Source organism: Eretmochelys imbricata, chromosome 9 (genome assembly GCF_965152235.1).
Source record: "Eretmochelys imbricata isolate rEreImb1 chromosome 9, rEreImb1.hap1, whole genome shotgun sequence".
NCBI classification, from domain to species: Eukaryota; Metazoa; Chordata; order Testudines; family Cheloniidae; genus Eretmochelys; species Eretmochelys imbricata.
Genome location: NC_135580.1, coordinates 55,030,028 through 55,047,011, shown reverse-complemented (window position 1 = coordinate 55,047,011; position 16,984 = coordinate 55,030,028). Strand labels below are relative to the sequence as shown.

Sequence of the window (16,984 nt, the reverse complement as noted above, 5' to 3'; positions counted from 1 at the left end):
TTTCTTGCGGGTGTATGGTTTACATGAAATGCAGTTAGAAAATGCATTCCAAAGGCAGTTTTCACAAAATAAGAAAAGGTCTACGGGACATTAATCTGGGTGATAAAACCGTGGAAAATTCCATAAAAAATGTATATTGACTATTTGGACTTCTGATCAGCTTCCTGTCTTGAGCAGGGATTTTCTGAAACCGTTACATGGGCTCAAATCACCAGCTTGTATAATATATAAAAAGGGCTTTTTTTTTTCATGGAAAATGGGTACTATTACATACCATATATTGTATACAGTTAACTGACAATGTACTTAGCATAAGTGTTGCACATGAATTGACTTGCTCTCTGTTTTGACACCATATTAATTTATGGATATTTGTGTGCTTTGATGAGAAGAGAAATTTTTTAAAAAAAGAACAGACATCTTTATGCTGCCTCATTCTTCTACTCTCCCATGCCCTTGCAGTTGCCTTTGCGTTCTCCTTTGAAGACATGAATGGTCTGAATCTAGAGTCTCTGTTTTCTGTAATTGTCTTCTGTGTTTTGTAGTAATTCACAAATATTTCATGTCTTTGCTGTACCTTCATTTACTCATCGCTGAATGGGGGATATAACATCTTTTTACTCTTTTGTGTGGGTGGGTAGAATGAGTGAAGAGTAGGGGAGAAGAAAGGCTGATTGATTTCTTAGTTCCTTACAGCATACTCTGTCTTTCAGGAGGCACAGCAGAGCTAGAGTGTTTGCTCACACTTCGAACACAGATGTGCCAAAACAGGTTAGTCCTGCACCACTCTAAATATTCTGGTCAGTAAGACTGATAGCCAGCTTTCCAGTTTGGCAGTATAGGGAAAGTTGATTACGTTGTCTTGTTGATCCAGAATCACTTTCACTGTTTAATCTTCATGCCTGTGCATAATTTTTTTCCTGTGGTACTAATTTTAGTGGGTACTTCAGATAGGTTGAATTGACTCACATGGCTCATCTTTCACACTTCACGTAATTGAAAAGTAATTTTCATACTTATTCCTTGAGATACTCAGTCCTGTTCATGTGTCTCAGATCAAATGTCTCTGTCATACGAGCATGTGTTGAAGCAAGCACTTCAGGACTTGGCCCTAAATGTTTTGTGAATTCCCTCCAATCCCATGTGGGTATTTTCTTGTTTGCTCTGTTGGCAGAGGGTTTAAAAATTACGGGAGTAATTTGATAACTGATCATCAGAAGTTGTAAAAGGTGAGTTTTTATCTTTCTGGAGATTTTGGTCTTTTTTTCTATATGAGCTGTATTTGTAGAAAATCTTTCTAGTACACACTCTTACTGAATCAGATATCAGAGGTAGTATTTTTTCTGTGTATGATAACACTTTTTTACCTATTCTATTTTTTTTCCACTTCAGAGTGTCTCATTTACCGAGGGCTTAGGTGCTCCTGAGTCCCATGCCTCAGTATCTGCCTCCTTCCATTCAGTTTATACATCATTCACTACCACTACTGACCTGCCCATCTGTACAGAGACGAATCGTTCCTTCTTGGACCCCAGAGCACCGTACACGAGGAGCCCAACAACAGAAAAGAGTATTGCAACACCATCTGAAGAAACTGAGAAGAAAGCGACACAGGAGCCTGGATCTCCCATACTCCAGTCATTCCAAGGTGTTGGGTTTTGTAATGTTGTAGGAAACTGCAGCCTCACTTGTCCTGGTGTTGAGAATAGTTGTGGTTTAGATCTAGAAATAGAGAAGGGTAACAAGGACAGCAGGGTTATCTGTAAAAATGACAATGATGAGGATGACTGTACCACAGGTGTTTTTATTGCTGATAAAAAGCATCAGTATTGTGGTAGGGGTGACCCTCTTTTCACATTGACGAATTCTCAGCTGCAGGTTTCAGAAGAATTTATTGATGATGACCCAACAGAAATCTCCTTTTTTGCTGGGGGATCTGAGGCATTTTCATATGTGTACAGTGGCTTAGACTTAATAGGGTCTGATTTATCTAGGCATGCATCAGATTCAACTAAACTAACTAAGGATATTCTTCAGCAAAATATGGTGTCTTCTCAGTCAAGCCCTGACAGATACTCCACAGAAGCAGTAGATATGAACATGGAAGATGAATTTGAATTTGAAGAAGGAAGTGATTTCAATGGCAATGAGAGACCATCAGATACATCAGAATTGTTTGAGGTTAAAGCACAAGCAAGCAGAATGCAAAGTCTTTTGAGTCCTTCTGAAACCAGTTCACTCATAAACAACCGTTCTGAAAGCAGTTCCCTCAATAATTTGCCACTGAATGGTACATCATCCTTTCACACATATAGCTCTGCTAATCATTCTGAAGCTAGTTCTATGGTGAACTTCCCAGCTTACTCGGTTCGCTCTGAATCCAGCTCAGCCTTTCAGTTCACTGACATCATTGACCAGTTGGAGCAGCTGAGCTATCCACTTACCACTACAGAAGACTCTACCAGTACAGATACAGATTCCTGGGATTCGGAAGGTGCAGCTCCAGTGGATATAAGCCACTTCTTCAGCAACCCCTTTGTTCAAGCAACTGGTGAGAACTTCACTTTTGATTTTCAGAATAATTTAAAGAATCTTGCCCAAGAAGACCAAACAGGAAAAACGCACATCAATAATTGATTGGTAGTTTGATGTTTGAGGTATCCACCTATGCTGTTTGGAACTAGGTTTCAATTCAGAGGTATAATTTAAATAATTTTTGAGGTGGAAAACTTTTATTTCAGTGGCTGGATTTTAATTTGCATAATATAGTTGATTTCTGTTTCTCTCCTCCTCTTTATTTTCCCTTGAAGTATCCCAGCTTTGTTATTGAAATATGTGTATCCACAAAGTCTATAACCAGCTGTGATTTATGCAAAATGCTAAATTTAAGAAACTTCCAAAAGGATTAGTATTGTCAGTTGGGCCAACCAGAATTAAGAAAAATTATAGTCCTATTATAGCTTACTTTCACGGAAACATGTTTATGTCATGTCAGATTTAGTCTGGTGTGCACTTTCTCTGACATCAGTATGAGATGCTGCCGCTTGTAGGTCAGTTGTTAACAGGCCAGATCCAATACATAGGTTGTGGTCCTGCAATGCAGTAAGACTTTGTGCTGTTTCTTGAGACAAAGGTGGACAATCTGTGAATCAACCATGAAGATAATTCTTAAAATGTCAAGTTTATGCAACAAAAATGTGGCATACACCTCAAAGAATCAAACTCTTAGATGGCAATTTAGAAGAGGAGCATGTGTACAGGAGCAAATGCATGTTGGGCATCACCTGATCTACCCCTGAAGAGGATTGTTGAACTTAAAGGCACATTGTGATCAACAACAGTCCAGCAATGAACAAGTTCCTTGCTGTTTTTCAGCTGTTTGGAGGGAGACACATAGATTATAAAGGCACTTAACTCCTTATTGAACTTCCTCATCTTCTTTGTCTTAATTTAATCAATTACACTGCAGAAAAATGGCTGCAACTTAATGTAATTAAAGCTTGCTTGGTCTGGGAGAAATGTTAAAAGATAAAACAGGCAATAGCTGTCTTTTATTTAAACTCTGCACTGTATTCAGCAGAACGCTATTGAAATAAGATGGTTCCTTTCAGGGAAATAAAGAGTTGGTGTAAAGTTAAAAAAAAAAAAAAAAAAAAAAAAAGTGAATGCCATCAGCCACTGTTTTAATCTTCACAGGCATTTTTAGACAGGTGACTTTATATGAAATGATTCATAGTGAAAGTATAATTGAAAAGGTGTAAATATAGATTTTAGTGATTGTATCTATTGTACTTATTCATTAAATTAGTGATGGTGAAGGTTATCAAACTAACTTACTCTCAGTCCACCTAATAAATATTCTTGGTAGGGGCTGGAATTCTGAGATGCAAAATTTTGAGGGCCTTGTGCAAGAAACAAGTTTAAAATAAAAAATATCCCTGTAGCAGGTTTGGGGTCAAAAGCATCGCCTCTTGAGGCAATTTGGTTTATATTCCCTGTAGTCCAGATTCTGAACCCGCCTTTCTTAAATGGGATAACAGTTCAATATCACTTCATTGCATTCCCTCCAAAATAAGCAGGGTGCATAAATTAGCATAATTAATTTATTCATATTATGTGCTTTCCATTAATGTTTATATGGTGTTTCCTGTGTAAGGGACTGATGTGTTGCAAAGGAACCTTCATACTTAGTAGGCCACTTAAAAATCTCTTAGGGAATCCTAATGAAACATTGCAAGGAAAGTTCTTTCAATGTGCAATAAAACTTAATGGGGTGATTGTCCCTCATTCACTTATTCTTTTCTTGTTTGTAGTCTATTCTAATTATTCCTTCTACAGACATGATCGTTCCTTAAAGCATTCAGTATGTGTACTCATTCCACTGATTGTGTTTGAGTGGAATCCCTATTGTTGCACTAGGAAGTTTCAAGAGTTTGCATTTGTTGACTGGCATTAGAAAATCAAAGCATACCTATACCACCATATGGTGAAGTATTAGCTGTGCCATTTTTCAAGTGTTTGTGGCTGTTCTGTTTCTTTAAATCGCAGTTCTCTCTCTCTGTCTGTCTCTCTCTCTCCCCTCTATATGTTAATCATTTTGCCTCTTGTTGTTGAGCTGATTTCTATTTGTGGAAATGTCAGGAATGTGGAATATGGCATCAGTAAATAGGCAGCTGAAGGAGACAAACTTTTTGTTCTTTGGCTATCTCACCGAGCTGGTGCTGGTCATGCAATAATTAGTTTATTTTTTCATTGAAAAAGGCTTTAATTGGAGAATTCTCTTTTAGGGGATGGAGAGTGGGAGGCAAGTCTTTGGATAGTAATATAGGCAGGGACAATTTCTGATTCTTTTGAAAAATTCCAAGATATTAAAGGTTAAAAATTGCCTTTTGTCTATATGTAGGACTTTGTGTCACAAGGGCTTTCCTAAGGATTGACTGAGTCTGTATTTAAAAAAAAAACCACAAAGTTCCACTCCAAATTCTCAGAAGCACTTTGAAAAAGCTCTTTATAATGATATATGAAAGCTTACTAATATTTTTTTCTTGAGATGTAGTTAGTCTTTAAAAGGTAGGGGTAGAAAAGTTTAAAACTATCTGCACTTTGCAATCCTGTGTATCTTTTAATGGCATTTACAAACCCCAGGATTTGTTAAAAAAAACAAAAGGTAATGCTTTAATTTAAACTCATGCTTCATTCTTGAAAGATACCATAATGACTGGATTCCAGTTCTTGATTCTTTGGCTTCTAGTATGAGACAGATAGACAATTTTTTTGGGCAAAAAATATGAATCCATTAAAATAATATTTTTAGTGACGCATAACAGCAGGTAAGTCATTTTTTCTTCCACAGCATCTGACTCCATTTTTTTTCCAAAGACCGGGGTTGGGAATACTGATAAGGACATGCTGATCAAAACCACACAAGCAGAGCTAAAAGGCAGCATCCAGCTGCTAAAATAGCACACTAGAGTGGGCAACAGGTATTTCTCCTTTTACATTCTCCTCCAGGAAGCTGGGATGTGGGAGACAAAATGGGGAAACACTCTTCTAATGCTGACCTAAATACCATAAAGGGGCTACGTAACCAAAACTTAAGTGTTGGCTAGCAGACTGATGGAGGGACTTCAAACCCCTGTGCTATTGGTGGGGGGAGATGGAGATGTTTCTCTTACGGTTTTTATAATGCCACCCATAATTCTAGAATCTGAATGTCTCCATGTAAAATCAATTAGCAGTACAAAATCCCAAATGAATTTTATAATCTCTGGTTCTTTTCCCTTTTTAGAGTATACAAACTTGGCTTGGGGTAGAGTTGTGTGTTTGTCTATTTAATTTTAGTTAATCGTGAGAGGTTTTGTGTGTTGTTTTTGGGGGCAGGTAGAAGCGGGATGTTAGTCTTGTAGTGTCTTGTGACAGGCTTTGTCAAAGAAGAATGTTTTGTAGCATTTCCTACAGATGGTCAGACTTCAAATTCACTTAATCTTGCTGATCTATTGTCAGGGGAGAGACAGACTCTCAGAAGCATCCTCATGGGTGGTGCAAAGATACAGTCCTCTTCTAGAGAGATTATTGGGTTCAGTGCCTTTCAGCAGTCTAGGTGTCAGTTCTAGCATAAACCAGTGTTGCTAGCTAGCTCTTTTCCCTGGCAGCAGTCACAGCATCCTGCCACACCTACTCCTCTCCCCATGGACGTGTCTCTGGTTGGACCAGCCCAGGAAGAAGGTGAGAAGGCAGGCTCTCAATTCTCCACTAAGGCTGTTTTACCTTGCTAGTACAGTTTGTTATGTGGTGCAATGTGTATTTCAATACCTAAGCATAACATCCTAAATGTTAAACACGCTAGCAGACTTTCAGTTTTGTTTTCAGTTTCTCACAACTTCAGTACTATTAAATAATAGTTGTTGATATTGAATATTTTTAATCTGAACATAAAAATGGTTGTTTAATGAAAGTTAATAGTGTGCTACTCAATTTTAAAAGAAGGTGCTGGATACTTACATAGAGAACTATGGTTTTTGGAGTGAAAGGAGAACGTGAGTATGAAAATAAGTTATGGGCACCATGTTACAGATGGATTGGGGTGGGGGTGGGGGAAAGGAATTACATGGGAAACTTTAGAAGATGATCCTTGCGGAGTCTCTTATCCAAGTTCCCCTGAACAGGGAGGATTTTGAAAAATAATGGTGGGAAGCCTGGACACAAGACTCATTTGTTCGGATTTGGGCAGTGGCAAGCCAAAGGCTAGCAGCCTTTCCATGGTACTTCCTGGCAGCATCACTTCTAAGGATGATTTCTGACCTCATGAATGGAAGGCATGGAAGGGACTTAATGTTGGTCAGCTGTCATTAACTACTGCGCAGGTTTCACCTCTACTGGGCCAATAGCCAAGCCATGATGCGAAAAGCAGCTATTCACCTATATATACTCCAGTATACTATTCTACCCCACAGTCCATGTCCTCATACTTGCAAGTGAAGGGGGAGCATGCCATAGAAACACTGCTCTCCTTCCTCTGAGAGATTTGGGGCCATTCATCCCTTCTGCCTCTGAATTCCCCTACATGGCATGGGACCCTGCATTAACAACTGCTAAATGTTTAATCAGGTATTTGTATATAAACAAATGCATTTATAGAATAGACATAAACAATAGTGATTCTTCACCACTGTAGCTATAGCCTACTAATGGATTTAGGTCCAGAGATAAGGTATTTGACTGCATTTCACAGTTCAACAGAAAGCTATTTAAAAATGCATTGCAGGGCTTAGAGCTCCATAAAATAATCTGTACCTATATTTCTCTGTATGTATATTTACACCCACTCATCACTTAAGAATATGTTTTTCACCAAATGTCAAGCACTGTAAGAGCACATTTTAGTCTTGGTATGTGTAGTTATTGTAGTTCATTTGATTTACAAAACAAAGGTCAGAGAACATTCTGTGATCAAACAGCCATCCAGTTAAGTCTTGGTAAAGTTTACTACATTCGTATTAGCGTGTTGTGGTATATACTTCGTAATTTTAAAATAATCATGAGTCATTAAAGTAACATTTTGTCTATTTCCCAGAAATTATTCATATTTTATCATTCATATGGAGTAGGAAATATATTGATTTTTCTATCAAGTTTCACTTAAAAGCCCAGTAACCTCAGAGTTAATGGATAAAACAAGTATTGAACTCCCTTATCCTGTGATATTAGGTGGTGGTGGTTTTTTGTTTAATTTTGTTTGTTGCAAGTCTTGATAAGATTGTGGGAAAACAGTAACAAAAAAAAAATCCTGTTAATTATTATGTTGTTGTTTTGCTGCAAACCTGTTGGTAAGTCATTCCTATTATTGTCATTTTGCAAAGGGTGCTCAGCCTTAATTATTAGATATTAATGGACTGAATAGGTATATAGCACAATTCTCAGTGCAAACTCTCATAGTTGTCATCTGCACTGTAGCTGTTCTAACACTGAACTCATCACAAATGCTATGTGTATATGTATGAGTATACATACATACCAAATATATGGATATTGTGAGATTTTTACAGCTCCAAATGTATATTGCAAAGTACATTTAATTCACTTATCTCTCTGTGGGTTATTAGAAGATTAATCTACTGAGTGAAGAATAACTTAGTGGGTTTTGAATCTGGCGTGCTTCTCAAATAACTAAAACTAAGACGTGTAACCTGTGGAAAGACAAAAAGAAAAGGAGTACTTGTGGCACCTTAGAGACTAACCAATTTATTTGAGCATGAGCTTTCGTGAGCTACAGCTCACTTCATCGGATGGAAAGACATTACTGTAAATTCTATGAAATCACAATATTCTACTATAGCTTCAATGTGTAGGGCTCTGACTTCAGTCAGTAATACTATTTGTGGCAGAGTTCTAAACATTGGTAAGAAAGTCCAAAGACCTATCACCAGAATGTGCAGGTGTACTGTACGTTCAGCTCACAAAACTACTTGTGCCTTAGCCTGAAGTGATCCCCAGTTTAATAGGTGCTAATCTTTGCAGAAACTAACAATGCAAAGGGGACTGGAATTTCTTAATACATTGATCTTTTGGAACTTGATCTTTTTTTTTTTTATACAGTAAACGTTGTTGAATTATTTGTTTGGGGAGTTTTACATCTTTGTTTTCTGTTGAAATTGCTGATTATAAACCTAAAGATTTGTACTTATTCAGAACTTTTTAAGTTGTGTGTACAATAAAATGAGGAAACCTTTGATATGAATGACAAAATGGGCTTTTTAGCTTTTATTTTTCTTTACACTTGTGTTTCAAATAGATTAAATGTTGGTTCTCCTCGGCTAGGACTCCCAGGAGTTTTATTATCGGATTTCCCAGCTTAGTTTTCTTTTTGTAGGCATTTGGGAGGGTAGTGTAGACAAGGCAAATAGTGCTCAAGTTACTGTTTTGTTTGAATCCCTTTATTACGGAGTACAGATGAGAAGAAAAATTCAGATTTCATCCTAAAACCACCATTTATGTCAGAGACATTCTCCTATTAGCTCTGGTTCAGCCTCTCTTAGGCAATCTGCTCTATATCCTTATAACTAACCATCAGTGATTGTAGCATAATGCATGGCGACAAGTAGGTCATGTACTCATGTTTTCTGTGTTACATGTTCTCCTCCAGAACAGCATACTTAATATACAGCTAAATCTTGCTTGCCTTACTCATGCAAGGTAGTCCCTTTGAAATCAGTGCATCTGGTTACATAACTAAGGCGAGCTGGATTTTTTTTTTTTTAACTATTGGTTTTAGAACTTTCTGAAAAGTAGAATTGCTTTCCATACTTGAACTGCTTAGATGTAAAAAAAACCTGTTGCATTGTTTTCTTAGTAGTCAAGGAGCTGTCTCTGATTCCATACCAAAAGTGTGTGATCTAGCATAAAAAGATATTAGAACATTAGTCCTATTATGTTGTTACAATATCTGAATTTGAGCTGCTATTTTCATTGCAACATGTAGCTGTTTCAGAGGTTCATAAGTTAAGCCCCAAACTGGATATAAACACAGTAGTCATGCATGATCAAGTTGCATGATGGCAGCCTCACCTTAGACTGTCATGCTGAAGTAAATATTATACTATATTGATATAACATTTTATAAAAGTTTTTAATATATGCTACCTATGATACTAAGATACTATGACAGGTTTCAGAGTGGTAGCTGTGTTAGTCTGTATCAGCAAAAACAATGAAGAGTCCTTGTGGCACCTTAGAGACAAACAAATTTATTTGCGAATAAGTTTTTGTGGGCTAAAACCGACTTCATGGAGTGAAAAGTAAGATAAGATATTATGACAAATGTAATATGATCTTTGAAGATGCTTTGGTTACTCAAGTATATTTTTAGAAATATGAAAATCAGTAGGTTCACATTCTGATCATAACCTTTAAAATTAAGAGTGAAAATTTTTAAAACAAATTGGGCCGCTCCAGTAAAGTTCTTAAGCAGGAGCAAAATTTTTACGTGTGAGTAGTTCCATTAAGTTATAGTTGTGTTTAAAAGTGCTTTAGTGGGTCAAAGCCATAGTGTGTGAAAAAAGAGTGGAAAATCTATGAATTAAAAATTGTAGAGGCAAAAGAAATTGCTGAGGGTTTTTTTTATGCCTCTATAGCCCAACTGTTTTTTAAATGATTTTAAAGAACAGATTTGCAGAGAATAAGTTCAGATTATGGTCTTTCTTTGTTTGTTTTAATTAAAAGCAGTATTTTGAAATATCCAGGAAAAGGAACACGTTACATTAAAATGGTCGTAGAGTGGTTTTTAAACTAAGGGCTGGGAGAAAGCCGACAGGTACAGAGGAGCACATGGTACGAACATGCCTTAGGGGAGAATCTATAAATGGAGATTCCCTATGTCCTAATAAGGAGGCGAGGATGGAAGATGATAAAATACAGGTAGGATCTGATGAGAAATAGTCAAAAGAAAAAAAGTCCCGTTCAATTACGTCATGTAATGGCAGACAGCTAAAAAGTGACAAGTTTTTAAAGTGCTTATATACCAGTGTTAGAAGTCTAAATAATAAGATAAGTGGACTAGAGTGCCTCTATTAAATGAGGATATTGATATAATAGGCATCACAGAAACTTGGTGGAATGAGGATAATCAATGGGACACAATAATACCAGGATACAAAATATATTGAAAGGACAGAACAGGTCATGCTGGTGAGGGAGTGGCACTGTATGTGAAAGAAAACGTAGAATCAAATGAAGTAAAAATCTTAAATGAACCAAACTGTACCATAGAATCTCTATGGATAGTAATTCCATGCTTGAATAATAAGAATATAGCAGTAGGGATATATTACAGATCACCTGACCAGGATGGTGATAGTGACCATGAAATGCTCAGGGAGATTAGAGAGGCTATTAAAATAAAAAACTCAATAATAATGGGGGATTTCAACTATCCCCATATTGACTGGGTACATGTCAGCTCAGGACGGATGCAGAAATAAAGTTTCTTGACACCTTAAATTACTGCTTCTTGGAGCAGCTAGTCCTGGAACCCTCAAGAGGAGTTGATATAATATAATTAAATTTAATATCCATGTGGCAGGAAAAACACCACAATGGCCCAACACTGTAGCATTTAATTTCAGAAAGGGGAACTACACAAAAATTAGGTTAGTTAAACAGAAATTAAAAGGTACAGCACCAAAAGTAAAATCTCTGCAAGCTGCATGGAAACTTTTTAAAGACACCATAATAGAAGCTCAACTTAAATGTATACTGCAAATTAAAAAACATAATAAGAGAACCAAGAAAGAGCCACCATGGCTAAACAACAAAGTAAAAGAAGCAGTGAGAAGCAAAAAGGCATCCTTTAAAAAGTGAAAGTTAAATCTTAATGAGGAAAATAGAAAGAAGCATAAACTCTGGCAAATGAAATATAAAAATATAATTAGGAAGGCCCAAAAAGAATTTGAAGAACAGTTAAGCAAAGACTCAAAAAATTTTGCTATTACTTTTTAAGTACGTCAGAAGCAGGAAGCCTGCTAAACAACCAGTGGGGCCACTGGATGATCAAGATGCTAAAGGAGTACTCAAGGATGATAAGGCCATTGCAGCGAAACTAAATGAATTCTTTGCATTGGTCTTCACCGTTGAGGATGTGAGTGAGATTCCCAAACCTGAACCATTCTTTTTAGGTGACTAAAACTGGTTGAAACTATAGTACAGAACAAAATAGTCAGACACACAGGTGAACATAATTTGTTGGGGAATAGTCAACATGGTTTTTGTAAAGGGAAATCATGCCTCACCAATCTACTAGAATTCTTTGAGGTTGTCAACAAGCATGTGGACAAGGGCGATCAAGTGGATATAGTATATTTAGATTTTCAGAAAGCCTTTGACAAGGTCCCTCACCAAAAGCTATTAAGTGAAGTAAGCAGTCATGGGATAAGACGGAAGGTTCTCTTATGGATTGGTAACTGGTTAAAAGATAGGATACAAAGGGTAGGAATAAATGGTCAGTTTTCAGAATGGAGAGAGGTAAATAGTGATGTACCCAAGGGGTCTGTACAGGGCCAAGTCCTATTTAACATATTCATAAATGATCTGGAAAAAGGGGTAAACAGTGAGGTGGCAAAATTTGCAGATGATACAAAACTACTCAAGATAGTTAAGTCCCAGGAAGATTGCGAAGAGCAACAAAGGGATCTCTCAAAACTGGGTAACTGGGCAACAAAATGGCAGATGAAATTCAGTGTTAATAAATGCAAAGTAATACACATTAGAAAACATAATCCCAACTATATATATAAAATGATGCTGTCTAAATTAGCTGTTACCGCTCAAGAAAGAGATCTTGTAGTCATTGTGGATAGTTCTCTGAAAACATCCACTCAATGTGCAGGGGCAGTCAAAAAAGCAAACAGAATGTTGGGAATCATTAAGAAAGGGATAGATAATAAGATAGAAAATATCATATTGCCTCTATATAAATCCATGATATGCCCACATCTTGAATACTGTGTGCAGATGTGGTCGCCCCATCTCAAAAAAGATATATTGGACTTGGAAAAGGTTCAGAAAAGGGTAACAAAAAATTATTAGGGGTATGGAATTGCTGCCGTATGAGGAGCGACTAGGATTTTTCAGCTTGGAAAAGAGACGACTCAGGGAGGATATGATAGAAGTCTATAAAATAATGACTGGCCTGGAGAAAGTAAATAAGAAAGTGTCATTTCCTCCTCCTCCTAACACATGAAGTAGGTACCACCAAATGAAATTAATGGGCATCAGGTTTAAAACAAACAAAAGGAAGTATTTTTTCACACAACGCACAGTCAGCCTGTGGAACTCCTTGCCAGAGATGTTGGGAAGGCCAAGACTATAACAGGGCTCAAAAAAGAACTAGATAAATTCATGGAGGATAGGTCCATCAATGGTTGTTAGCCAGGATGGGCAGGGATGGTGTCCCTAGCCTCTGTTTGCCAGAAGCTGGGAATGGGCGACAGGAGATGGATCACTTTATTACCTGTTTTGTTCATTCTGGAGCACCTGGCATTGGCCACTGTTGGAATACAGGATACTGGGCTAGATGGACCTTTGGTCTGACCCAGTATGGCTGTTCTTATGTTCTTACATGATGATGTGTAATGTGCATTAAAATGTGCTCTTAGCACAGTGGTGTCACTATTCAAATAATACTTTACTGTTCAGATATTCAAGGATTGGTCCAAAGCCCATCTGAAGTCAGTGGGAGTCTTTCAGTGGTGTTTGGATCGTGTCCTAATAGTGCAAAGTGAAACTTTATTCCACACGCTATGTTACTTAAAAGAAATTCACATGTAAAATCATATTAAAAATGCAATTAGTGGAATGAAAAGAGGCAAAAATAAGCAACGAATACCTAAAGGGAAAGCATAGTGCAAGATATGTCCTCTGGTTGTTTAGACCAGTGTTTCTCAATGACTGATTCATGGACCAGCGCCTGTCCCTGAGATCTCCCTGACACAGTTTAGGAAGGCAGCAAGCCATTCCCTGGTGTCAAAAGGATTGAGAAACACTGGATTAGACACAGTGGGGCACTGCCTTTTAATGGTAAATTGAAAGGGTATATTGTCTGCCAAAACAAATTGTTTTGTTTCCTCTGCAGCAACTAATGACCTCATTAACACCTCAGCAATTAAAGAACCTGAATTCACTGCATTCATTACATTACTTTAGGTGTTAGTAATCGCTTCAAGTGTAGAATGTTTTCAGAATGTAATCTACACATCCCAAATTATTTATTTTTATATCTGTGTCAAGAACCACATTCAGATATATGGTTTTAAAATGTATTTATTTGTGATTTTTGTAATTTTAGTTTGGGATCTTTGAGTGGAGAACTACTCTGAAAAATAACTGTAAAATGGCATCATAGGCTTTCCAGCTACATTGTGGCTCACTGACTCTGAATGAAATGAGCTCTGCTTGCATGTCAAAAGACTTTTAACTGTCAGATCCTAGCCTGAGTTTGCAGTTCTGGAAGCCAAGCTGTGTTCTTTTTGGCTTGTGCATCATTTGTAGGCCAGATATAATAATTCTGTAGCCCAGGTTCTACCCTCAGATCTGCACAACCTCATTCTTTTTAATGGGGATACACATTTGTAACCAAGGGCAGAATGTGGCCCTAGTAACTAGAACTTTCTTTCAGAGTAACAGCCGTGTTAGTCTGTCTTTGCAAAAAGAAAAGGAGTACTTGTGGCACCTTAGAGACTAACCAATTTATTTGAGCATGAGCTTTCGTGATGCATACCGTGGAAACTGCAGTAGACATTATATACACACAGAGACCATGAAACAATACCCCCACCCACCCCACTGTCCTGCTGGTAATAGCTTATCTAAAGTGATCATCAAGTTGGGCCATTTCCAGCACAAATCCAGGTTTTCTCACCCTCCGCCCCCCGACACACAAACTCACTCTCCTGCTGGTAATAGCCCATCCAAAGTGACCACTCTCTTCACAATGTGCATGATAATCAAGGTGGGCCATTTCCAGCATAAATCCAGGTTTTCTCACCCCCTACCCCCATACACACATAAACTCACTCTCCTGCTGGTAATAGCTCATCCAAAGTGACCACTCTCCCTACAATGTGCATGGTAATCGAGGTGGGTCATTTCCAGCACAGATCCAGGCTTTCTCACCCCCCCCTCCCCCGGGGGAACACACACACACACACACACACATAAACTCACTCTCCTGCTGGCAATAGCTCATCCAAACTGACCACTCTCCAAGTTTAAATCCAAGTTTAACCAGAACGTCTCGGGGGGGAGGAGGGGCAGGAAAAAGCAAGGGGAAATAGGTTACCTTGCATAATGACTTAGCCACTCCCAGTCTCTATTTAAGCCTAAATTAATAGTATCCAATTTGCAAATGAATTCTAATTCAGCAGTTTCTCGCTGGAGTCTGGATTTGAAGTTTTTTTGTTGTAAGATAGTGACCTTCATGTCGGTGATTGCGTGACCAGAGAGATTGAAGTGTTCTCCGAATGGTTTATGAATGTTATAATTCTTGACATCTGATTTGTGTCCATTTATTCTTTTACGTAGAGACTGTCCAGTTTGACCAATGTAAATGGCAGAGGGGCATTGCTTGCACATGATGGCATATATCACATTGGTGGATGTGCAGGTGAACGAGCCTCTGATAGTGTGGCTGATGTTATTAGGCCCTGTGATGGTGTCCCCTGAATAGATATGTGGGCACAGTTGGCAAAGGGCTTTGTTGCAAGGATAGGTTCCTGGGCTAGTGGTTCTGTTGAGTGGTATGTGGTTGTTGGTGAGTATTTGCTTCAGGTTGGGGGGCTGTCTGTAGGCAAGGACTGGCCTGTCTCCCAAGATTTGTGAGAGTGTTGGGTCATCCTTCAGGATAGGTTGTAGATCCTTAATAATTCGTTGGAGGGGTTTTAGTTGGGGGCTGAAGGTGACGGCTAGTGGCTTTCTGTTATTTTCTTTGTTAGGCCTGTCCTGTAGTAGGTGACTTCTGGGAACTCTTCTGGCTCTATCAATCTGTTTCTTCACTTCCGCAGGTGGGTATTGTAGTTGTAAGAAAGCTTGATAGAGATCTTGTAGGTGTTTGTCTCTGTCTGAGGGGTTGGAGCAAATGCGGTTGTATCGCTTGGTTGTAGACGATGGATCGTGTGGTGTGGTCAGGGTGAAAGCTGGAGGCATGTAGGTAGGAATAGCGGTCAGTAGGTTTCCGGTATAGGGTGGTGTTTATGTGACCATTGTTTATTAGCACTGTAGTGTCCAGGAAGTGGATCTCTTGTGTGGACTGGACCAGGCTGAGGTTGATGGTGGGATGGAAATTGTTGAAATCATGGTGGAATTCCTCAAGGGCTTCTTTTCCATGGGTCCAGATGATGAAGATGTCATCAATATAGCGCAAGTAGAGTAGGGGCTTTAGGGGACGAGAGCTGAGGAAGCGTTGTTCTAAATCAGCCATAAAAATGTTGGCATACTGTGGGGCCATGCGGGTACCCATAGCAGTGCCGCTGATCTGAAGGTATACATTGTCCCCAAATGTAAAATAGTTATGGGTAAGGACAAAGTCACAAAGTTCAGCCACCAGGTTAGCCGTGATATTATCGGGGACAGTGTTCTTGACAGCTTGTAGTCCATCTTTGTGTGGAATGTTGGTGTAGAGGGCTTCTACATCCATAGTGGCCAGGATGGTGTTATCAGGAAGATCGCCGATGGATTGAAGTTTCCTCAGGAAGTCAGTGGTGTCTCGAAGGTAGCTGGGAGTGCTGGTAGCGTAGGGCCTGAGGAGGGAGTCTACATAGCCAGACAATCCTGCTGTCAGGGTGCCAATGCCTGAGATGATGGGGCGCCCAGGATTTCCAGGTTTATGGATCTTGGATAGTAGATAGAATATCCCAGGTCGGGGTTCCAGGGGTGTGTCTGTGTGGATTTGATCTTGTGCTTTTTCAGGAAGTTTCTTGAGCAAATGCTGTAGTTGCTTTTGGTAACTCTCAGTGGGATCATAGGGTAATGGCTTGTAGAAAGTGGTGTTGGAGAGCTGCCAAGCAGCCTCTTGTTCATATTCCGACCTATTCATGATGACAACAGCACCTCCTTTGTCAGCCTTTTTGATTATGATGTCAAAGTTGTTTCTGAGGCTGTGGATGGCATTGTGTTCCGCACGGCTGAGGTTATGGGGCAAATGATGCTGCTTTTCCACAATTTCAGCCCATGCACGTCGGCGGAAGCACTCTATGTAGAAGTCCAGTCTGCTGTTTCGACCTTCAGGAGGAGTCCGCCTAGAATCCTTCTTTTTGTAGTGTTGGTAGGTAGGCCTCTGTGGATTAGTATGTTGTTCAGAGGTATTTTGGAAATATTCCTTGAGTCGGAGACGTCGAAAATAGGATTCTAGGTCACCACAGAACTGTATCATGTTCGTGGGGGTGGAGGGGCAGAAGGAGAGGCCCCGAGATAGGACAGCTGCTTCTGCTGGGCTGAG

At 38.9% G+C, this 16,984-nt stretch overlaps 1 protein-coding gene across 19 annotated transcripts in view; it reads left to right on the top strand.

Moving 5' to 3' along the window:
• FARP2 (FERM, ARH/RhoGEF and pleckstrin domain protein 2) overlaps nt 1-16,984 on the top strand; it is a 235,941-nt gene that overhangs the window by 160,273 nt on the left and 58,684 nt on the right. For 17 of the 19 annotated variants that reach the window (XR_013347034.1, XR_013347033.1, XR_013347035.1 and 14 more), the window contains 2 exons: nt 714-771; nt 1,393-2,551. Coding sequence is in view for 13 of the 19 variants with exons in the window: in XM_077825588.1 (XP_077681714.1) it covers nt 714-771; nt 1,393-2,551 (1,217 nt within the window). In the remaining 6 variants the exon portion in view is untranslated. The remainder of the gene's footprint in view (nt 1-713; nt 772-1,392; nt 2,552-16,984) is intronic. The other 2 variants (XM_077825595.1, XM_077825594.1) reach the window with 1 other exon arrangement.